Below are 16,324 nucleotides of genomic sequence, written 5' to 3' on the forward strand. Positions count from 1 at the left end.
CACCGCCATCTGGTCCACTGCAAGGGCCTACTGGGGATTTCCCCAATACCCCGCCAGGCCAGTCTGACCCTGCCTCCAACAATCGGTTGGTGCCCCCATACACATTAGAATGTCAGCCTGGCACGTCGATATCGGTGGGTTCTGATGACATTAGTCTAATGTGTATAGAGGCCTTTAGGTTCATCAGGAGACTACACAGAGGAAAGGTACATGAGGCCCATACATGGTGTTTGACATTCCATCTTTAAGAACAGACAAATGTAATTAATGTCCAAATGAATCTGTTGCATAAATGATGCTCTTGGAAGCAGAGGGACTCTGTTAATTATTAAAGGATCCATCTGAGTTCTGTTATGTGTCATTTTTTAGAATGGTAAAAAATTTCTCCATGCAGTGCTTTTTCTTCCAGTCTAAAAAGTGATAATATAAGTGATACAAATACAATGTGCATGTAGCCTTACATGGGACTGCAATGTGTAGTGTGAAGAATACACCCACACTACACATTAGCAATGCACTTCCCTTATTAAGGTAATTTTAAAGGGAACCTGTCACCCCCCCAAGGAATTTTTCAGTTAAAGAGCCACCTTCAGCAGTACTAAGGCTGCATTCTGTGAAGGTGGCTCTTCTTTTTCTGACCCCTAGTAACGCTGAAATATCGACTTTTATAAATAGCTCCTCATACCTGTAATGTGTCCCAAAGGTATGGTGTGTCCCCCTGTATCAGCTGCCTACCATCCATCCATCATGCCTGTCCGGTGTCTCGGCGCCGCCCACTATCCGTCCATCATGATGCCCCTGTGCGTCGCTACCTCCTCCTGTTTTGAATGTCGGCGCCTGCGCTGTGACAAGAGTTCTCGGACATGCGCAGTGCGCGCTGCCCGAGAACCGACATCAGACTATTGCGCCTGCGTGTTATGGAGGCCCCAGATCCCACCCCGCAGTGTGTTATGATGTATTCACACTGCGGGTCTGGGGCCTCCGCAACACGCAGGCTCAAATAGCCTGATGTCGGTTCTCGGGCAGCGTGCACTGCGCATGTCCGAGAACTCTTGTCACAGCGCAGGCGCCGACATTCAAAACAGGAGGAGGTAGCGACGCACAGGGGCATCATGATGGACGGATAGTGGGCGGCTGATACAGGGGGACACACACCATACCTATGGGACACATTACAGGTATGAGGAGCTAGTTATAAAAGTTTATATTTCAGCGTTACTAGGGGTCAGAAAAAGAAGAGCCACCTTCACAGAATGCAGCCTTAGTGCTGCTGAAGGTGGCTCTTTAACTGAAAAACGACCGGGGGGGTGACCGGTTCCCTTTAAGGCTAGGGTCACACCGTGTTCTCTCATCCCAGGGAATCAGGCTAATTTTGATCATAGTGTGATCCCATTTGTTAAGATGAGATGAAAAACAAAAATGTCTCCATCTTCTTCATTCTGGGAAAATCGTTCTGCACTTATCTGCCCTCATTCCTCTTGGTATCTGTTTTGATCTATGTGTTTATTGCTATGCTTTAATGTCTATTGTCTGTACAAGTCCCCTCTATAAGTGCTGCGGAACATGTTGGCGCTATAGAAATAAGATTATTATTTATCTGACTGCAGCCCGCTGTTTTCCATTGACTCAGTGATCTGCATGGGTGAATGAGATCCAAATATCAAACGCAAACAGGGCATGCTGCGATTTTCTCCTTGAGCAGATTCCGTCTGAGGAAAAAGTTGTATCTGTGCACAATAGAATAACATTGGTCCAGGCCCGGATTGGCAATATAACCAACCGGGCATTTTCCCGCTGGGCCGCTGTCATGTGGGCCGCGGGCGGCAGCTCCCGATCATCTGGCCGCTTGCCAGCTGCTGCGGCCACTGTTGCTCCTGCCGCCGGCCCTCTGGGGGCACGGCGGTGATAGTTTCCAAGTTCCTCCCGCACTGCAGGGAGATAAGCCGCCATGCCTCCCCCACGCACCCCAACCTCGCCGCAGCATGAAACCCCCCGCCCCCGCAGCCACTCACAGTGTCGCTTGCCTTCTCCGTTCGCAGGACCTGTGATGAGGTCACAGGAGGGGAGGAGTCAGGGGGTCACATGATCAGGAGCCTTTGTCCAGACCCCTGACTCCGCCCCTCCTGTGACCTCATCACAGGTCCTGTGCGCTCAGCCTTGCCTCTTGGTGTCTGCAAGACTCTGCTGTGCTGTTGTCATGTTGCTGGATGAGATAAGTATGTGTGGGGTCAGGAGGGGTTTACAGGGTAGATGTAGCAGAGCTGTATGTGTATGGGGTGTACTGAGAGGAGCCGTGTGTGTACGAGGTGTACGGAGAGGAGCCGTGTGTGTACGAGGTGTACGGAGCGGAGCCGCGTGTGTACGAGGTGTACGGAGCGGAGCCATGTGTGTACGAGGTGTACGGAGAGGAGCCGTGTGTGTCCGAGGTGTACGGAGAGGAGCCGTGTGTGTACGAGGTGTACAGAGCGGAGCCGTGTGTGTCCGAGGTGTACGGAGCGGAGCCGCCTGAGTACGAGGTGTACGGAGCGGAGCCGCCTGAGTACGAGGTGTACGGAGCGGAGCCGCCTGAGTACGAGGTGTACGGAGCGGAGCCGCCTGAGTACGAGGTGTACGGAGCGGAGCCGCCTGAGTACGAGGTGTACGGAGCGGAGCCGCGTGTGTACGGGGTATACGGAGGGGAGCCGTGTGTGTACGGAGTGGAGCCATATGTGTACGGGATGTATGGAGCGGAGCCAAGTGTGTACAAAGCATACAAAGCGGGCTTTTCCCACGGACACAGGGGAACACGGCGGAGCCCCGAGGAGCATTTTATAACACACACATGACGATCCACCTGAAGTGATGTGCTTGAAGCTGACCGGAAATGAGATAATTTCTTGAGGAGATTGTAACAGAACCAGGAATGCTTCAGTTCCATCACCATGTCCTCCTCCGACAGCGCAGACAGCAGGATCGCCTTGGAATCGGGGATGCCGACCATGTGAGCGGATCATGATATGTCCTGCATCGGGAGGCTCAGGTGGGCGCTACAATGGGAGCCGGGCTGCTATAGTATCTTTATAGAATCTTTCTTTATTTCTTTCTCTCTTTTTCTTTCTTTCTCTGTTCTTTCTTTCTCATTCTCTGTTCTGTCTTTCCCTCATTTTCTTTCTCTCTCTCTCTCTCTGTTCTTTCTTTCTCTCTCTAATCTTTCTTTTTTCTTTCTCTCTCTCTGTTCTTTCTTTCCCCTTTCTTTTGTTTTTTTCTTTCCTCTCTTTCTTTCTCTCTGTTCTTTCTTTCTTTTCTTTACTTCTTTCTTTCTATTCTTTCTCTGTCTCTCTCTGTTCTTTCTTTCCCCCCTTTCTTTCTTTCTCTTTTTTCTCTCTCTCTCTGTTTTCTCTCTTCCTTAGTGCCAGTCAGTGTGCCCATAATGCCAGCCACTGTGCCCTCAGTACCAGTCAGTGTGATCAGCAGTGCTAAATGGGTGCGATTAGGCATGGACATGAGTGTGACTAGTTGCGGAATGGGTGTGGCCGGGCATGGCCTAAAATTTGCAGCGGCGCGCGCAGCGCGCCGCAGTCTTTGTCCCTCTTTCCCTCCCTCAAAAGTTGGGAGGTATGATAGAGGCAGCTATGACCAGGGGGTCTGGTTGCCCAATGGATAGCAGTTCTGCCAGGAATTCTGTCACCGTGCGTACAAAAGGGGACAGACCTTTGGGAGGAGTACTGTACTTAAAAGCAATAAATAGGACTGAGCTGAAATACTGGACACAGCTGTGACTACATGTTATATAGTCGTGTTAATCTCCTCTCACTGCTTGTAACCTACAACTGTACAAAAATATTATATAGTCACCATGTGACTAGTGGGCCTGTGTAACTTCAAATTCCAGGGCTGAATTTTAGTCCCAGTCCGGCCCTGCATTGGTCCAAGTGCAATCCGATGTTTGGTTGGATCACACTCAGGCCAATACTACGCTCATCTATTCGAGCCTCACTAGAAAGTATAGATTAGGGAATTGCTATTTATGCATGTTAGATTAGTAGTTAAAAACGTGTGCCCGTGATCCAGACCAATATCAGTATGGTCAATACATTGGCTCTCCCTGGACTCGGGTGTACCAATATGGCCGCATGACATACAAATGAGTCCTGAACTTATGGAGAATAAGTTTTTTCTCGACCTCGACTTATCGCAATCATGAGCTTCGTGTACACAGCGCGTCTAACCGGTAACTAAGACCAATACATTACATATTACATCTCCATTATCGCACACTATCGGGTCTATGTGGGTGGAGCAATATGGCCTCCACTACTCAGCCGCCATGCGCGTGGCAGTCAGAAGAACGTGCTGCCGTTGCGATGTGCGCGATGACGTCAGGTGAATCGTTCGCAGTATCGGGAGGGGCCTACTACAGCCTGGAGGTTTGAGTGAGACGGAAACGGAGGGGAAGCCGGGGCGGGCGGCTAAGTGGCTACAGGAGAGTGCGGTGCCGAAAGGCCTGCAGACTGACGGGATGGTGGAGAAGGCCGGCTGCGGGAGAGAGTCTATGGTGAGCGGGAGCCCATGCACACACCGTGGGTCGTACGGGACTGGAAGTGGGGAGGGGTGAGGAGGGCGGGGGTCAGTGCGCACAACACACCGCACCTTGGCGACACTCGCTGCCCGCACCGTGCACTGCTGCGCCCTACGGCGTCCTGCCTGCTGCCCGGGAGCCGGGAGGCAGGGCCCCTGTGGTCCAGGGCATCCGCTGCGTGCTGGAAGGGCGGATATAGCCAGTGGTGCCGGGGCAGCCTGTACTGTGTGTGCAGCAAAGCTTGGCCCTTGCCCCCAGTTGGCATGTTCCCCCCTCCTCCCAGCATGTTGTGCCCGGCCAGGGCTCAGGATCCTGCAATCAGTAGGAAGCTCTGCCCGGCCCCAGATACAGCACTCACACCGCAGAGCCTGGACGCTGCCCCTCCATAGATAATGGCTGATGAGCTGGCCCAGGCTCACTGTTTCGGGCGACCATGGCTTGGAATTTATATATAAAGGCTCGTTAACAATGGCCGACAGCGGGCTATTGTCTGCCCAGAATGTGATCTGTCATGTCCCTGATCCCACCAGTGAATGTCCTCATCGGCCGATTACAGGGATAGTAATGATTTGATTTCTATAATGCTATTACGTTCCGCAGCACTTTACATTAGAGAGGGAGCTTGAACAGACAATACAGCATAACAATAATCACAACATCAGATACCAAGAGGAGTGAGGGCCCTGCTCACAAGCTTACAGTCTGAGGAAATAGGGGAGACACGAAGGGTGGATACTCATTTTTCTACTTTTGCAGTTTTTGTGTGTTTTTTTGTACTTTTCTAGTCTGGCTTGTCGATAGGCCAAGCATTTATACAAATGATCCAAAACATGATTATAGGGCCTCCTCCCCACCACTATTGCTTGCCTGCCTCTCCTGTGCACACACATCAAATAAAGGTACTGTCACACTTAGCGATGTACCAGCGATCCCGACCAGCGATATGACGCGGTCAGGATCGCTGGTACATCGCTAAGTGGTCGCTAGTAAGCTGCCACACAGGCAGATCTCACTAGCGACATCGCTGGGGACGGGGGTCACTACTTACCTGTCACACCAGGCGATCCTGCGTCCTCCCGCCCGACTCCACGCGTCGCTCGTCGTCACAGCAGGAAGCGCGGCAGGAAGCTGACGACGAGAAACAGTCCAGCCTGTTCTCGCGTGATCAGCGATAACCAGCGGGGGAGCGGGTTGTAGGTAAGTATCAGACATAGCGATATTGCTAGCAATATCGCTATAATGTCACAAGTTATAGTGATATTGCTAGCGATATCGCTTAATGTGACATGCCCTTAACTCTTGAATGCTAAGTTGTCATTAGCTGGACAAATAGTGAAAATCTGTTGCATCACAGATGGCACGTGCTTCAGATCTTCTCTAAATCCTGTGATTTCTTTTAGGACGAAAGCCACAATATGGGCGATTGTACTGTACATGTAATCAATACACAGTCTGCATGTAAAGTGGAAGCTCCTGTTGTTGCAGTAGTGATGTCATTACACATGTCAATTGATGGTTTTTATAGCATGATTTCAACCCAGTATAGTAATGGCAAAACCATCATCAGAAAATGTACCTATTCTTGCATGTTAGCAATGTACAGGACACTGTTATGTGTTTAGTGCTGCTTTTTTTGTTATAAATATGACAACACTGTTTCCAAGAATATAAAACAGTATTAACTTTTTTTTTAAATTCCTCTTTGATTGTAGCCCTCACTAATACCAAGTGGATTGAACCCTGCCCTTACGGGTGGTTCACAGATGCACTCGAAGCAGGGCATGAAATTGGAGGCTGTGATGGAGCAACTTCAAAAGCAGCATCAGCAAGCTGCCCGTGGTTTGGAGGAACGGGAGAGACAAGAGAGACAATTAAGACAAACACAAATGCTGTATGCCCAACAGATGGCATCACAGCATGTAATGAAATCTACACCTGGTCCTGCCACTTTGTCAGCTGCTAAGGCCCGCCCGCCCATGGCACCTCCACAGGTTGCTAGTGATCCTGATGAAGATGAGGACATGGAAGATGATGAAGGAGACTCATGTGAGGAAGACGGTAATCGCAGGGAAGGCCAACCATCTATGTTGGCACAGAAGTATCTACAGGCACAGCGGGAGCAGCAGGGAATAGTCACTCCTAATCCGCAAGGGAGCCTTGGTCAACGACATCTTGCTGTAAAAGAGGAGCCCCGTGATGAAAATGTTAATCGTTCTCCCTCTAAACATCCTAAGCAAAATACTGAGGAGCATATTAAGCCGGTAAGAAAACAGTCTGTTGTATATATTCCATACGCCTGTAATATTTGTAGAATAAGCAGATCCAAGACCAAACGTCCTTGGAAGCAGTCAGGCTGAGGCTGCACACAAGTCGCTTTATTTCTACCCTTTATCTAGAAGTCACTTGCAGCAAAAGTGGATATTAGTCAACCAGGAAAAATGTATGTAGCCCCACTGCCGAGGGATTTATCCACATGTGACCATCCCCACTCTTCCACAGGAGGAGTTATAATTGTCTCATCTCTGGATCCCCAGTAATCACTAGAATAGACTCTCTAGTCGCCATTTCCTCATTCTGGCTCACTACATGACTCCTTGGTGGTCAAGTATGCACTCTGCCTCGATGCCAATGGGGCTGAGGGAATTTATTGAGCACTGTGCTAGTGGTCTTCGTCAGTCTTATAGACCTTAAGTGAAGTAGTACTGTGTGTGCTCGACTGCCTCTCTTTAGAAACCTTAATCTGGTTAGTGTGGGGGTCCCAAAGATGGAACATTTATCGCTTCTCCACTGGATAGGTGATAAAAGTCAACTGTCGAAAAACCGCTTTTATGGCTATTGTGTTTTTTTTTTTTCTATTCTCACTGCGTGTTTTAGTTATTTTCATCGCTGCTAATAACCACCACTCATTACTCAATAGCATGCAGTGTTCTTGATTGCGCACATCAATGTTTGGCTACAAGAGAGATGAGGGGTTTGGGGAGAATGCCAATTGATAATAGAAATGGTAACACTGTTCTTCCATTTACTTGATGTTCTTATTGGGTCACATTGGAAATGAGATCCTCGAACAACTATCTTGTCGGTGGTCCGCATTTAGGCATATTGCTGCTTTATGGCATCACTTCAGTGATGATTCCAAATAGTTGCTTAAGGGGTCCCGTTTATGCCTAATAGTTCGTCCATTGTTTTATATTGTACTACGTTTAACTCTGTTGTAAGTGTAAGATATCATCTAAGGTCTTCTGTCTCACGTGTAGTTACCATATAAAGCTTTCAATGACAACTATGAAGTAACAAGGCCTCTCGATTTGTTTTTGATCAATTTTATTTTAACTGAAACTTTATTGCAGGTCATTGTGTTTCAGTGACTTATATTCAGTGTATTCATCCAATGCATATCACTAAAGCAATTTTTGCAAATAACCTGGATTAGAAATCTGTGACTGTCTGTGTTTGCAGCTCCAATGCAAACCTAAGTATCTTCACGTTTACAGACTCCAAACTATTCTTCTGTAGTCCCAGTCATAACTTCCGTCCAGCTGGCTACTCTTCTGGATTATGGAGGCGAACAGAACATTATGATTAGTAGTTTGGCTATATATTTTAGAATAATGCTGGCAGGAAAGGCTGTCCTAATGTATGGTGGCACTCTGTCCTGAATGTGGAGATAGATGACGATTGGGCATGTCCTTTTTTTTTTTTTTCACAGCAAAAGTGTCTGGCAGTTGCTTATTCACTTTTCCCTATTGGGAACGCATGCAAGCTCTGCCAAGCTGGGCGGAGTAGCTCAGCGAGTATTATGACATCTATTTAAAATATGCATTTTAACTTATTTTCATAAAATCTCATTGGACATAACATCATGACATTTAGAATTGTCTTTTGTTAACTCTACCTACAAAACTAGATTTGTGTTGTAGTTTTATTTTTTTGTTGCGTTGTAACAGTGATAACGGTGGTATTTGTTAGTACCATTATTGGTCAGCTGAGTTGTTTTACACATACTGTACTTTTTCATGCATTTATCTACAGAAGATGACCCATTGTTGCCGACTTGTGATTCACACTGTCAGAATGATTGCAATTCAAGCTCCAGTAGCCGTCTTCTATTAACTAAACCGTATCATTAACGGTACTCTGTGAACAAAGTGAAAAGTTCTACCGGCAGCACATATTGCACATTTCTCTTCTGTGTCCGCAGTGTATCTAAATTTGTCTAGAGTGTGATGGTGCCTTAGCCACCACCATCCCTCACCCCACCCTGTCAGCCTCCACCCTTCATAGCTGCATGAAGTCGTTTTTTGTTTTTTTTCTATTAGACGGGGTTGTTCAACAGTTAAAGTATCAATTATGAACAGGACCTCCATTCTTGTAATCAATGGGGGTCCCAGCAGTAGAACCAACAGCAATCGGACACTTGTCACCTATCTGTGGGATAGGTGGTAAGTTGTAAATGTGAGACACCCACTATAAACTCTATGGCTATGAGAAGGGGGTGTGCAGTTGATATCTCACCATTCACGTGTATGGTTACTGAAAGAAGATCTGCTTCAATCTACTGCAGTTGAATTTCCCCTGAAGCTGTATAATGAAATAGCACTAGGCCTATTGCGAAACTGTAATCTTCCTTAACAATGGAGACTAATGCTCTAAAGCAGTAGTTGGTTGCCCTAAAGGGTTTATGTTTAATATATTTAACATAGTGGTCATTAAATGTATGATATCCTGGAATACGACATTTTTCCACCCAACAGTGACAGCCTCTTGACGTGGGAATCCTTTTAATGGTAAGCGCTGCCATGTGGTAAATGCTGATTCTTATGCAGTCATTGAGAGGGATCTCCTAATATTTGTCATTCCAAGATGTGGTCTACTTGGGAGAAAAGTTATTAAGTGAAGGAACTTTTTTGATGTAGGCAAGGCGGGTGAAACCTATAGAATCTAAATGTTCATTAGTGCTGAGCTGCACCAGTTTATACCGGCCCTGATTAACCTATTTGAGTATTATTTAGCACAATTGCTTTTACAGTGTTGAGGGTATTTTAAATTGCCAAGTTTTCTAATCTGAGTCCTGTGTCTCTCATACTATATCACCACAAGATTGGGAGGCCCACATACTCTGAATCCCTGCTCTAGTAATCAATTATTTCCCAGCAGTAAAGGCCTCCTATGATCATAGATTTATCATACCTGACGCGGAAAACACTTTAGTATATGTGTATTTGAGAAAAGTTGTACACAAGTTATGTGCAAATCCCATCACTGTTCCTAATAATAGAGCTGTGATGTGACAACTTAAAGTAGCTCAATCCATGTCATCCTTGGTCATTATTCAATGCCAAATACTTGCATTAATATGCTGTGTACCTAGTAAAATGGATTTCGCTCCAAGCTTTCACAATACGCTTCCAGATAATGAAATTCTGTCGTGCCAATATCATGTGTTTAACTGCGGAGGTCACTTCATGCTGTGCTCGGATTAATCATCATTGTAGGAACCGTGCAATGCAAACTGTTTTTCTTTTGAAAGGGAATCTATTTTGAACAAATGGGCAATCCTTTGTGTGCTTGCTTTATTGAGGAAAAATGGTAAATGAGGGGTTAAGTTTTGGTATTTATTATCGACTCCTCCTTCATTACAAGCTGCCACATGTTGGGTATGCAACCCCTAGACACTTTAAATGGATTGAGAGACCAGTTTAGCCTGACCAACTGGCCACAGCAGCGTGTAATTCTCCACGCTCTCATACAATCTGGTTTAACTTCTTATTTCAAAACCATCTCTTCTGACCTCCCAGAAAATTGCTGTTTGGTCAGATCTCGCAAACTATACTGACAATGTGTGTATACATATGTGTTTTCATTTCAGCATTCTCCCTTTTATAAATCCTTCCAATCTACCTATTCCTGGCAGTCGACAGGCAATTTGGTATAGCAACTTACATATTTTCCACTTTTATAGAACATTAGAATTTTGTAATTTTTAGAGTGATTCTGTGCAAGTTAAAAAAGGTATCACCTTTTGACCTGTTCTGCTGAAAGGCGAAAATTACATTGATGCTTTAAAAGTTGTCTAAAACTTTGTAAGCACATAACATTTAGGAAATATTCATAGTCAGTGCTTTGCAGTGTTTTTTTCTGCAGCCAAAAGCTTCCCTTCTGGCAGTAAAAAAATTGTCACCTATAAAACAGCTGTGTGCTACAGGGCTTTTTTTTTGGTGTGGATCATGTGTGATTTGTCTGCAGTACTACTTGTTTAATAAAGTTAATTTTATTCACCAGAAAGCACAGGAATGTACCTGTTTACATTTTTTTTGCCACGTTTTTGAATTTTCAAATTGCTTCTTATGGATGGAAATAAAAACACAGAAATAATTGACATGCTGCAGATTTAAAGAACATTGCAGTTCTCAAATTCTGGAAAAATTACCAGACACGTGTGCATGAGATTTCTAAAATCTCACAGCTTTCGCTGTTCTTGTAAAATGCAGTTATTCTGCTGAAAAAAATGCTGCAAAACCCCCCATGTATGCGCATAACCTGTTGGTTTCCACTTTAATTGCTCTTTGCTGATATATCTCTATCTTATTCGGCAGCGCTTTACATACATTATGAATTTCTCCGGTTTAGTTTCCTTCCACACACGTATGAAAATACTGGAATTGAATGTTAATATTTTAGTTTAAAGTGCATTAGTCTTGCTCTATTAACGCTACGGTTGCCCTTTGCTGGAACTTTTGTATGAGAGATACCATTGGTACCCGAGGATCCCATATTGGGGCATAGTTTTTCACCATTTTAGTCTAGATTATGTGCAGAGAATGTTAGACACTTTTTTTTCTTAACTGAAACATGGTTGCTCTCTTTAAGTCATAAAACCACTATTATGGTTTTGTCCGTTTTCACACATCTGTGTTTCGCGGTTGTCTGAGTATATATGCATACATGCCTTTTGAGGCTGTTGAGTTAGGGAGGGTCAGGAGACCCTTGGCCAGACCTTGCATCCAGACAGTGAAACATGGATGTTTGAATTCTGCCATTTAATGATAATGGTAACAAGAATAAACTGTGTTATGCTAGTAAGGTGACATTGCTTATAGTATCCAGCCTGCAGGAGATTTCAGCAGATGTCTGTGTGTTAATTACTGATGGAACGGTCCTCATAAGCTCTTAGCTGGCTCTACCTTCTAATTTCCAGGCTTTTGGCCAAATATAGTTTATGACTAGTGCTTTTGCTCCTTGATTCCCAGGGGGTGGGGGTGCAGCTGCAGAACCACTTGGGACTTTGTGTTTGAGGTATGAAGATGTTAGTAATTTACAAGGCATTGTGTCTGGGAGGAGGGGAGATGATTGTAGGACAAGTGAAGGGACAACAGGGTTGGCTTGACCTCTGATCTGTGACAAGGGTGGATGTTGCTCATCAAAAGGCTGATTAGCTGCCGTCATTATGTATAGTGGCTGGTGCATGTAAGCCAATGCACTGCCTGTTAAAGCCCAACGTAGGTCAATGAAACACGCAAGAATAAAAAAAAAAAATCTTGAGTCTGTTAATGTGATCTTAACACATAATTGGAATTCATCATCCAGGACACTTCGATTAATCCCCAATACCCACAGTTTTAAGCGTGCCATAAAGCATATTTCTTATTTTTTTTTTTCTTTTTTGCCCAATAATGGCACTGGTTACATTCTGGGGCTCCGAAGTGCATGTGCATCCGACGCAATGCATGTTTTGGTCTTGCCTTCATCGGGGGCAGGAGTGTGGGTTGTAGGGGGGTTTAAAAAGGTCAGAGCAATTGGTGTGACACCGAGGACTGGAAATGATGCATGCGCTGCAGTAGCAATCTCGATGCCAGCCAACGTTCGTGGTTTCCCGAGTGACTTCAGGATCACATGGTGCAACACGTGACCTGACGTAAGTCGACACAGGCACAGATGGTGGGGATAGTGGGGACATGGCGCACATGCGTGCAGGTCAGCGGTGGGTGGCTGGGTAATTATGTAAGGGGGGTGAAGTTTATATGCAAATTGATATGTCATAGTAGGCAGGATTAAACTAGGAAATCCTGGACCCTCGTGGAATCTGTTCACACGCCTTCCATGCACTTAATATCCCTGGGTGTCTGTACTGTACACTTACTGGCTGGTGTCCGGTTCATGCAGCGTTGTGTGTATCAGGGCTGTGGAGTCGGTAAGCCAAACCTGCGACTCCGACTCCTCAATCTCCCTTACACCGACTCCGACTCCAACTCCGACTCAGACTCCCACACATATTGCTTATATTTAAGTGAAACATTTATTGTAGTACAATGTGAACCTCAGACATTTAATCATTTTTATGATCCAATAATCAAGATATTTAGATAGAACAGAATATATATTGGTGTACTACCCGGTTTTCATTCTTTTTGGTACAGATACGATATGGATAGACAGATATGGATAAATGGATAGAGCAGATTTCTAATCTGCTTTTGCTATTGAGTAACATTATCTATGAGCTCAAAAACCTTTCAGGTGATGCAGTTTTTTAAAAAGATGATCAACTTTTGCAGCTGAAAAACGTATCCTCAAAAAACACAGGAAAAACGCTGTGTGTGAATGTAGCCTTAGATCAGGAATATAACAGCCATTTATAGGACATTTCATAACTTTCCCAAACTCCTATGAAAAAATATTCAGCACATCCTGCATTGAATTACTGTACCCAATTTATTATATATTTTAGGAGTCGGTCCATTTTATACCAACTCCGACTCCACCAAAATGAGCACCGACTCCACGACTCCGACTCCACAGCCCTGGTGTGTATACCCTATTTATTGATGGATGGACCTTACAATACCATCACTCTTACGTTTTGTCTCCCCTATTTCCTCCTAGATTGTAAGCCTGCGAGCAGGGACTTCACTCCTCTTGGTATCTGAGTTATGCTTATTCTGTAGTGTCTTTGTCTGTACAAGTCCCTTCTGTAATGGAAGTCCTGTGGAATATGTTGGCGCTGTAGAAATAAAATTATTACAGAAATTATAGAATTCTAGTATCATGTTTGGTATAGTTCATTTTATAAACCAAAATGAGAACGTATGCAACTTTTTTTTTTTTTTTCACTTTTTCATTGCTTTCTCTAGGTGAATAATCCTGAAGGAATTGACGTCCTACACATTTAAAATTCAGGCATAGCATTTGCTTTTATTATAAAAAAGAAGCTTTCAATTTGCATAAAAAAGCAACATGTGAATATAGCCTAAGGCCATGTAGCACAAACTAGGTGGAACGCTAAATTTTCCTCCAAAAACTTAATGTCTGCTCTGAAAACTCTGCAAAAGGACTCCCTTTAGACATACCTAAAGGCCTATTATAGAAATTCTGATGTTTCTATTGTTTTTTTTTTTTTTTTTTTTTTTTTGCGTACAATTAAAACAACCTTTCATCAGTGTGCTAGACCTGATTTTCATCTATCTTTGTGTTTATTTTAAACAGTGTGGTATCTGTTTTTCTTGTATCCCCAAAAATTCCATTCTTCCCCCTACCTATTGAAGAGTAAAAAATCAGACTGCTCTTATATGACAAATGGCATCCGTGCTCAGCTTGTTTTATTTTCACAGACCCATAGATTTAAATGGGCGCGTTTGATCTGCAAATCAGGGCTGTGGAGTCGGAGTTAATTTTGGTTGGAGTCGGTAGAAATGTACCGACTCCGACTCCAGCTTTAAAAAAAAATGTATTAATATTTCATAATTGAACTTTCATATGAATTTTATAAATGTTACTCAAATATATATGTTCTATCAAACTATGAACAACAGTGATAAGCAGTTCTGTTGGAGATAGACATTTCTTACTTCTTGTGTGTCACTGTTCTCCACTGCCCTTATCTAATCTTATACTTGGTTAACCTCATGCTGCCCCAACCCCCCTACTTACAATGTATGAAACTGAAAGTGAAAATGTGTTGCAAATTCTTAGTAGTAAAGCTCCTCCTCTAGACTAGATCATACTAGGTGTGCGTCTTCCAAGCATCTCACAGCTTCCTGCTACTCAGAAGAGGAAGACTGTAAGAAGTATTATCCTTTCAACAAACTTTGCATCAGGTAACTGTGAGTACATGAGGAATAATAACAGTATTACTGACCACTATATCAGTTGTACGACCTGGCAATAATTTTGTACAATTGTTTTTAGGAAAAACAATTGTCATTTGGATTGTGAATGCAGAATTAAAAACCTGAGAATGTCAAAGAAGCATCACATTAAATCAGCTGTATTTGAACATTTCACCATCACTCAAGATAGAAAACATTATGTCTGTCAGTGTATGACAAATGATCCAGACGAAAACAAATGCTGTGAAGCCAAGATGAGTGCATATTCAGGCAAAGATAAAAATGCTCCTACCAGAGCTTCTAATCTAAAGAGACATTTACAGCGCTTTCATCCAGAAGTACTGAAAGCAGTGGATGAGAGAGACTGCATCCAAACCAATGAACCAGTGCCGAGCTCTTCCAGCCAAACAAAGGAGCAGAGAACTTTGCAGCCATCAGTTGCAAGATATTTTTTCAGTGACAAAGTTACTGTGACAATGACAGTAGATACATTTAAAAAACAGATCATAGAGCTTGTTGTAAAGGATAGTGTGCCTATTTCATTATTTTCACGACTAGCTTTTATGTGTTTGAATGGGGAAATGACCCGCAAGCTTGGTGTTTCTCTTGAGAGAGAGAGTATTAGAAAATTAGTAATCGAAGAAGCTTTTAAACAAAAGGAAGAACTTAAACTCTCAAGGGACGCTTTCCGTTTCTTAAAAAGGATGCCTGCACACGTCTGAGTGAACTATTTTGCCATCAATGTCCGATTTGTTTGTGACAAAAATGAAATAGTTACCAAGACATTGTCAGTAAAAGACATCAAAGCTCATCACACCAGTGAGTTTCTCCAGGTCTTGGTGGAAAAGGTTCTGCAAGACTATGAACTTAAAAAAGAGCAAGTTCTTTCTGTCGTAACTGACAATGCTTCAAATATGATAAGTACTATTAAGCTAATTTTATTAAGCTAATTTTATTTTACTTTTTCGTAACTAAAGGGATGATAAAGGGGGTTTTGATTTACTATTTTTTTATTTTGATCACTGATAGACCCTATCACAGTGATCAAAATGAACCAATAGGAAAATTTTTCTCCCGAAAAAAGCCGGTGACGCGGGGGACTTCAGGGTGGCATGCAGAAACAACGGAGGTCTGGGGGGGACCCTATCTTTCTCTCCTCTGATGTGCGATCACTTCAGAGGAGAGAGAAATGAAGTGGAAAATCTGACCCTTTTTTTTTTTTCCTCTTTTGCGGCCACCGTTATACCGTTAATAACGGCGGCGATTGCAGCACCAGGGCCTGTAAAAACCAACCCGAATCATGTTCTCTGGGGTCTATGCTACCCCCCCCCCCCCGGTAGCCGAGACCCCGGAGAAATTCTGCCGCTGGGGGCCCTATAACCTTAAATCTCAGCGCCTTTAAAAAGCAGCACTGTGGTTTAAGTAACCTTGACTGCCGCCCTTAAAAGGTTTATCGGCAATGCGTTAATACCACCAGGCATTTATGAAGGCTGACACATTTAAAAACATTGACAATTCTTGGCATGTGAACAAGTCATATTTCTATAGAAATGAATAGAAAGATTCTTTTGATCATTTTGTAACCTTTATTCAAAGCGCTGCTGCTATGCCTGACGAAAGATGCATTATAAACATACCCCAATGTTGTTTTTTAAATATA

The 16,324-nt window shown here is 43.9% G+C and overlaps 1 protein-coding gene across 4 annotated transcripts in view; it reads left to right on the forward strand.

The window, feature by feature from the left end:
* The first annotated feature begins 4,274 nt into the window (after window positions 1-4,274).
* ARID3B (AT-rich interaction domain 3B) overlaps window positions 4,275-16,324 on the forward strand; it is a 148,390-nt gene continuing 136,340 nt past the window's right edge. For 2 of the 4 annotated variants that reach the window (XM_073579531.1, XM_073579533.1), the window contains exons 1-2: window positions 4,275-4,534; window positions 6,271-6,819. In XM_073579531.1, coding sequence (XP_073435632.1) covers window positions 4,499-4,534; window positions 6,271-6,819 — 585 coding nt within the window. In that variant the 5' untranslated portion in view covers window positions 4,275-4,498. The remainder of the gene's footprint in view (window positions 4,535-6,270; window positions 6,820-16,324) is intronic. The other 2 variants (XM_073579532.1, XM_073579534.1) reach the window with 2 other exon arrangements.

The sequence above is a fragment of the Dendrobates tinctorius genome, unplaced genomic scaffold (genome assembly GCF_039654945.1).
Source record: "Dendrobates tinctorius isolate UK_male_01 unplaced genomic scaffold, ASM3965494v1 ptg000062l, whole genome shotgun sequence".
In the NCBI taxonomy this organism is placed as follows: domain Eukaryota; kingdom Metazoa; phylum Chordata; class Amphibia; order Anura; family Dendrobatidae; genus Dendrobates; species Dendrobates tinctorius.